General features: G+C 36.3%; 1 protein-coding gene across 1 annotated transcript in view; it reads right to left on the reverse strand.

Annotated features, from left to right (window-relative positions):
- The window catches only part of LOC135085080 (uncharacterized), an 80,858-nt gene extending 72,571 nt beyond the window's left edge, over nucleotides 1-8,287 (reverse strand). Inside the window, exon 1 of the mRNA XM_063979856.1 lies at nucleotides 8,047-8,287. Within this exon, the coding sequence (XP_063835926.1) occupies nucleotides 8,047-8,126 (80 nt within the window). The 5' untranslated portion in view covers nucleotides 8,127-8,287. The remainder of the gene's footprint in view (nucleotides 1-8,046) is intronic.
- Between the last annotated feature and the right edge of the window lie 143 nt (nucleotides 8,288-8,430).

Genomic DNA, 8,430 nt, shown 5'->3' on the forward strand with positions numbered 1-8,430 from the left:
AGGGCATTAGTAGACTCTAGTCACTAGTAGGAGTGGTAGGCTTGAAGCCTTCGTCCGGATTCCCATAGTTCCTCTCTCAGAGTGATGGACAAATAACCGGGGTTTTAGTGGGAAAATATCCGTCCTTCTGATAAGTAGAGTCCCGCACCCTTGACTACGTCACTAGTAGGCTTGAAGGCTTTGTCCGGATTCTCATAGTTCCTCTCACTTTAGGCGAGTGACGGATCACCGGGGTTTTATTGGGTCCTTCTGATATGTAGAGCTCCACATAACTTACCTACCCTACCCCTTGCCCTCAAAAGGGAACTACTAGACACTAGTGGTATCTTTTAGGAGATATTATGACTAAAAGTTGGCGTTCTCTGGGCTCTAGCGGATGTACAACTTTGCAGAAAACAAGATAACGTTAATTGCGGTCGTCGCCACTTACGCCTACGCGTCAACAAAACATGCAAATATGGCTGTCAGCTCGACGAAAGAAGCAGTCAAATTGCTAACGTAACATTTTGCTCTCAATTAAATATTCTTTCTCCCACACGTCCGACCCAATCATGTAATGTCAGCATTTTGCTGTCAATTAAATTCTTTCTTCTCCCACACGTCGTCCTCATGTTGCAATAAAAATATTTCAACCCTACTGCCAGAGTTACTATTGGGTAATCTGTGCTACTGCTTCAGAACAATAATCTAGGCCGGTGTTAGAAGCACCACAGGACCACAGAATAAGTAATAGTACAGGTACAGAAGGATTACTCCGCAAGACGATTTAAATAAATGCGAGTCTTGCTACGACGCGATACAGTGGAATTCAGCTCGCACAGCACTACGTACCTACAATTTTATTCACCTACAAGTTTTGTCTCTTTCTATCGCGTGCCTCTGAACTCTTCTTACGCTGCTAGGGTTGCTATGCTGTCTAGTGAAAAAATAGAATTAATCTACTTAGGTATTTGTAATGAGGTACGTATGTAGGTAAGTATTAGTGTTATTTTACCTTTGTAAAAATAACATTTTAAATATACCTACTTAGGATAAAAAAGTGCTTATTTTAATACAATGTCTTCATTCATACCTATTTTAACATAAGACAAATAAATTAAACATACCTACTATCACAGAAGAAAGAATGACGTCATCATACCTACCTACTTACTACGCAAACACGAAACGGCTACATCCTAGAACGAGAGGCATCACCCGAAAATCATATTTGTATTTGGCTTTGCACAAACTTTATCTAATGTTACTCGCTGTACTTTGGCAACAATTTATTTTTTACTGAATATTGTTGGGGTACCTATGCATTATGGTAAAAGAACTAGCTTGTCGTAATTTGGTGTATCGATGTTACTCTTCCGTTTCATTTACCTACACGGAAAGGTAATAGTTAATATTTTAACGATAAAATTCTTAAAACATCATAAATTGTATTCAAAAGAAATTATTTATTAAAGGCAAAACATCAAGTCCCGACGGGCGCGCGCGTGACACTCGACTGATATAATACCCGCCGGCGGGGCGCTTCGCTGTAGGTAATTATCGGATGTACCGCGCGGAGTGAGCCAGGCCTGACAGGACAGCCAATGACAGAACGCGCGACCAATGATAGACCTACGATCGCGTCGGCGATGGCGATCTGCACTCGTTGGTTTGGTTGAAGCTTGCATCTCATTTGCTTTTTTGGCAGCCTACCAATGGTTTATTGATACAGACGATAGGGCACTAGCCTACCCTTCTGAGCCAGGGGGCAAACCAGATTTCTTTAGGCAGAGTCCCCTACATTTAGGAACATAATGACGAAGTATATAAGGTGTTATTTTTTGTACTGATCATACTTTACCAACGCATCTAATAAAATCATACAAATACAACCCAAGTGTTTTTTAAAAAAAATTCAGGCTAGTTTTCGAGTAAAACGACAAAGAATGTTTCGAAAAAAATAAAAAATAAATCATCCTTTGAGCGCGGTGAGTATTCGTTTGTACGCACTATCGTAGTAGCCGGCCGAGGGCAACGACCACTGCCACGTGCCGCGCCGCGTGAGTCGGCCATATTGATATCGCTGCCAGTCGCTCCGCGCCCACAGCCCGCGCCGAGCCGCCGATCGGCATGCGGGAGCGCAACAACATAAATAATCGTCCCAGTCCGTCCAATGCGCCCAAACGTATTGCAGTGTATGTGTGGTTTATTACAATGCCGCGCTTGATCAATAACAAAACGCAGGTGAAATTATGTTTCGGGCACACTAACTGGCCGACGAGAAACATTGACGAGTCGAAAACCTTCACACCTTGCTTGTTTGGAGCCGCGCAGCGCTTCAGGGAGCGCAGCCGTATCCTGACTTGACGAGATTCCGTGCGCTTCGAGGACGAAGTTCTGGATTTCAATTTCAATCACCGGCACAGTGCTGGCGGTACCCAGATGCGAGCGCCGCAGACGGCGGCTTTTGCGTAGAAATACGGAATGCCTTATCAAGGAGTTGTTGCCAGAGGGCCACGACCGCGACCTAGTTCTATCGATGGTTATTGCGGAAGTCTACCTAGGTACATACCTACAGTGTGATTTGGACAGATGAGTGCTTGTTTACGCGAAAGGGACTTTTTCCGTAAAAAAGTTAATGCGCGAATTGTGAATACAACATCCGACGTGGTGTCTAGTGAACAGCAAGCAAGTGTGCAGCCCGAAAGCATTACCTCAATTCGATCGTGGCTAGATTAGACAGTGCAAGACAGTGTTTACGTGAACATTCAACAAAGGCTTGACGTTCAAAATGTATTGTGATTAGTGTAATAATAACCTAGGAACTTTAAATAACAACATTCAAAATAGGTAAATGTGTGAATAAGTAAAATCAATGAATCTAAAGTGTGATGGCAAATCATAATTTAGGAATTAAAACCAGGAAAATTGATCAGTGAGTTTTATTTACAACACATTCATATTCAATATTAGGGTGCATTTCCACTGAAGCGAAGCGAAGTAGTAATAGGTATGTACCTATCAATTTTTTATTACGTCTCTAAATAAATTGCGTAGGCATTACGAAACCGTAGATATTGAATTCCAATTTCTATCCTTTTTTAAATTTCTAGTTTAACGCGGATGATTCGCCTCGGTTCGTTGGAAAAGTCCCCCGCTATTACACTAATGAAAATACACTTATTTACCTACTTATGTAGCTAGATTTTGTTTCTCCCAGCGCGTAGTACCTATTAACATGACGTAACATCGTACATACTCACGAGTGATAATTTTTGGTAACGTAGGTTTAGTGTAATCTAACCTTTATGTGTGTGAACGTTGAATGAATGCGCGCGGCCATTGTTCGAACTCGTATGAATGAAATGAGTAAAGAAAGAGAGAGAGGCAGTGAGTGAAGACAGGATGGTTGTAAAAATAATATCTTTTTTTTGTTAGGAAAAGTAAAAACAAAAACTAGCCTGAATTTTTTTTTAAAAACACTTGGGTTGTATTTGTATGATTTTATTAGATGCGTTGGTAAAGTATGATCAGTACAAAAAATAACACCTTATATAGTGAGTAGTTAGCTAAGGACTTTAAGTCACTCATGCATGGATGGATAGAGACTTTAGGTCTTTGTTATTTCTTAAGATCCCAATCAGCTCTTCACTCCCGCCTTGCTGACTGAGCTGACCTATAATTCAAAAGCCAATCTAGTCCATCGAATGTATTCTCATTCCTTCCCACGTGCATATTGATCGCGTGCGCGTTACAATCGCGTGCGACTTGTCTTTCGTTCAGCCGACCGGCAGTCGCTTCTGTTTCAGTTCGAGTCTACTTTGGCCTTTAATAGCCTCTTCTGGGTTCTCCAAAGTTTTGCTGAGTGATTTGAATGGGCTGAAAAAGGCCTGTTTTGGGTCATTCCATGACAAATGTTACCGAGGGTGAAAAACTAAATATGTTCTTTTCGCATTAAATCTGATGAATTTTGAAAGTAAACATTCCAAATTATAATGTGCAACAAAAAAAAACTGAAAGAAACAAGTAATTTTTAAGTTATTAGTCTTCTAAGTCTATACTTAAGTCAACTGTCTGAATGATCATTTTCTCTCTAATTTATTGGTAATACGATTTAAAAAAAACTATCAATCTGTGAAACGTTTTGCCACTATATGATTTGAGGGTATTTATCATAGTATTGGTAGATAGCGTCATAGTCCCAAAAAAATTGATAATCATCAAGTTTTAAGTGTGTTTTCTTGTTACTTCGGCGATGTAACACCCGAAACAGAAAAACAGGTATTTATTTTATTATTGTACCTTACACATGGATTAGAGTAACAATATTTGGTAAAAGTAAGGTCATGGTAGTAATGATTTCAAATACTAACTAATATCTGAGTATGATACTAATTTAGTATGTTTCTTTCTTGATTAAAAACTGTAACACCCGAAACGTTTCGGGTATTACATTTTTATTTCTATGTCGATAATGTGTGTATATTGCTTGGAGAAGTGAAAAAGTATTACTGTGAGGCTCCTTTGACCTCCCACTAGCGCTGGCATCGGAAAAGGAGTCATATTTCTCAATTTAAGACTTTTTTGAAAAGTCGACTTTACACTAAAATTAAGGTACTGCTAAAAAGTGTCGATGTTTGACATTTCCAATAAATATCGTAATTAGAAATTAAAGTAATGCTATTTCAAGCCAAAAACAATAGAAAAAGCTATATTCTGAGGAAAAATTAAACTTGAACTTTGTATAGGGGAGAGGGGGGCAGCTTTGGACAGGGGCAGCTTAGAACAAATGAATTTAAAAATCACTGGTTTAGGCTACAATGGTATAAATAATAATTTATATTGCCAGCACTGATGCGCATAGCCGTCACATCTCATTTTTAATATCTAACTGTAGGTTAACCGGCAAAAGTGGTTTTTTGTTTTTGACTGCCAATTTCGCACTTTTTTATTTTGGTTCTAAGGATTTTGTGGACGTAGTTTTATAAAATAGTGAGTGGTTTGTTTACTATATGGAAGTTTAAATAGTTTCAATGTAGATTTGATAAGAAATTGCGATATAAAAGTATGTTCCGTTATTAAATTTATGTTTTTTTCTGGAAATATACCCATGGGGCAGCTTTGAACGAAATGGTTGGGGCACCTTTGAACTTTATCAATTTTCTTTTTTAAGTGGTATTATGAAACCTTAAGTTTTCTAATACTTCGTAGAAGGTTTTTACATAAAAAATAAGCAGATTGCTTTACTGTGACAGATAAAATTTCAAGCTGGTTGAAGTCCGGGCAAAAGCTAGTTTTAGTAGTTGATTGATATTTTTTAAATTATGCAGTTTTGTCTTTGATGTGTCATTAAACAGAAAGTTTATTAGTATTTAGTTAATTGATATATCTTATATTTACTTTTTTTTAATAATATCCCTAAGTTTTGTGTTACTTTGTACAGAGTGATGTAAAATAAAATAAACATGTTAAATTGATCCCAAATGACACTGATCATTTAAAATTTTGTTTATTAATTATTTTAAAAATACACATTCATAAATATTCAGTTTTATTTCATTGAAAAAAATACTAATTCAAAACTGCCCCAGGCGTGTTCAAGGCTGCCCCGACTACGGGGCAGTTTGGAACGTTTACAGGTCTGTGCAAAAATCTAAATATCTTAATAAGCGTTCATGAATAATTAAGAAGAACATCATTATTTTGTTGTGTGATAACCATGACCTCTATCTAGGAAGAAAAAAATAATGAAATCGTTCAAATTTGGAAGATATTTAATAAAGTATAAAAATTGTTCAAAGCTGCCCCCCTCTCCCCTATTTTTTAAAAAAAGCTGCTTCGTAATTTTAAACCAGAATTCGCTCTATTTGTGTTTATTTGTTGTACTCCTTATTTCGAAGTACCTAGAAACTAATAAAACACCGATTTTATCGATAAAACGCGTTGACTTTTCGTACTCGTAACACCCGAAACAGAACCATTGTAACACCCGAAACAAAGAAAAAATTTATAAAAAAATAGTAAAACGTTTTATTTAACAGTGATTGTATGTTACATGGTTTGTAAATTTCATACTTTAGAAGTCCTGTAAGTTTTAGGTATGATTTCTTAAGAAAATTCGCTAAATTTCGAGTAAATGCAGCAACAGTCAGAACATAGAGGCAAAATCTCGTAACGCCCGAAACGCACACTTTTCGACTCATATTTTCGTTATCCTACATTCTAAGCTGTACAAACTTTATTATTTAGATAAAACAACTAAAAACGGACAGATTAAGGCACTAATATTATTAAAATACTATTTCAAAATACATGAAATTGTTGAATATGTGTGTACGAACGTAACACCCGAAACGATGGAATGACCCTTTTGCTAACTTGAGTCTTGATAATGTACATGTTTGTTAAATGTGTTATTAGTATCATAGTAACATTTAGTTTATTTATTTGGTGGGGCTGTAGATAAAGAATGAACCACATGCAATTTTTTCCCCTCCCAACTTTTAAAATTAAAAATGCACACTGTGACAAACTATAAATTAATATATCTTAGACATTTTTTCTGTTGCCATGATAAGATAATCTAAATTTGGAAATACCTACATATTCAGTCAATTCATTCTTGAACTTTTGTCAAACGTAACTTTATTGTTGTTGATTTCATTTAATCAAATTGTAATAAACCTGCAACCTTATTGACATAATATTACCTTTTTAAAAAAATAAAACCGACTTCAAATGCGTGAACACAAAAAAAAACTAAAAATTAAAAATATTGCTTATAAAAAAGTTCATCCCCAATTTTCCACCCTTAGGGGTGAAATATTTTCTTCAAATTCGCATGAAACCACCCTTTTGATAATACCTATTCAACAAAAAAATAATCGTTCAAATTGATTTATAATCGGCGGAGATATTGCGTATAAAAAAGTTCATCCCCAATTTTCCACCCTTGGGGGTTGTTTTTTCTATTATTAAATTTAAATGGGACCACCCTTGAGGTATTACCTATACGCCGAAAAAAGATTTGTTCAAATCGGTTCATAATTGGCGGAGTTATCGCGTAACAAACATAGAAAAAAAAAAAAAAAAAAAAACATACGGGTCGAATTGAGAACCTCCTCCTTTTTTGAAGTCGGTTGAAAATACTGCCATTTCTGATAATTTGAGTCATTGCAACAACACAAACAAACAAAAAACACAAGACTTACAATAACAGTGACTCACTAGGGATTGGTAGCTCCGGTAAAAGAATTATCGCATCAAACGGAGCTTACTGGAATCTTATTAGAAAGAGCATTGCACTTAGTAAAGTACTGTCTTTATGTATGTTAGAGTTCATTTAACATACCTACTTTAGTTTATTTGATAATAACTTGACAATAACTTAATATTTAACTAGTATAACATTGATAACTTAGTTTCATTCTTAAATTGTGTATGAATACCTAAATAATGTAATAAATAAGGTTTTGATGCAAGGAACATTGTAAGATAAGTTTCCCAGTAAATCCAGATTCAATGTAAAAGTCAATAGAAGCATCTGGTATACATTTAAACAAAAATATGTTTGATATTGTAATAATTTTGTACATTAAAAAAAATCTCTAAAGAACTTTCTAGAAATAAAAAAGTTAATTACGCTGGTAATAATTAATTAAACAACTATTACATACTTACTAAGATAGTCACACTGCAAAGCAAACAAGTTTCTATTATAAAAAATGGGTTTGTTTACAATCTCCACTTTACATGTGATACATATCAAGCTAACTTATAGAATATAGTCTCAATATCAATAAAAACTTGTGGAAATGTGACACCAACGACAAAACCACGCAAGAACTGCTTCAGTTATTTGTTATGGTTGGCTGATCGCTGCAAACTAAGTATAATAACTGCAGTAATAACACAGTAGCTGTATCTACTAAGATCTTGTAGGAAGAATGTAATATCACAAAATTACCAAAGGCCAACTTTCTTTTGGACTAAAATGGCATGAATACCTCGCTGAGAGATTAGTTACACCAGCAAAATCGTGATAGGACAAAGAATAGTTCAACTCACCAGCAGTTCAACTTTTTGATCGCAGACAAATCCGACTGTTTCGAACGAGCGATAACCATCTCTTCGGTGAGACGAGCCATTGTCGTGTCACTGCACTTACACTGTTTACAATTAACTAAATTGAACACTGGTTTACGCGTGCGAGGGACCGAGGTTGAACATTTTTTCGACACGACAGCAAGTCGGCGGGTGCTGCGGTTGACTAAAAAACAAGACACGATCGTCGCACACCGCGAGCAGTCGCAAGTTGGCTGTAGAGCGCGCGTTTCCAGAGTCCGAGACGACACGAGACTATCACTGACGACTGTTAAGCATTGGACAATGTTTTGATCATATTGACCAAACTTGATTCTTCAAGACCTTTTTATGAGGCCATCATGAGCC

The sequence above is a fragment of the Ostrinia nubilalis genome, chromosome 27 (assembly GCF_963855985.1).
Source record: "Ostrinia nubilalis chromosome 27, ilOstNubi1.1, whole genome shotgun sequence".
Lineage (NCBI taxonomy): Eukaryota > Metazoa > Arthropoda > Insecta > Lepidoptera > Crambidae > Ostrinia > Ostrinia nubilalis.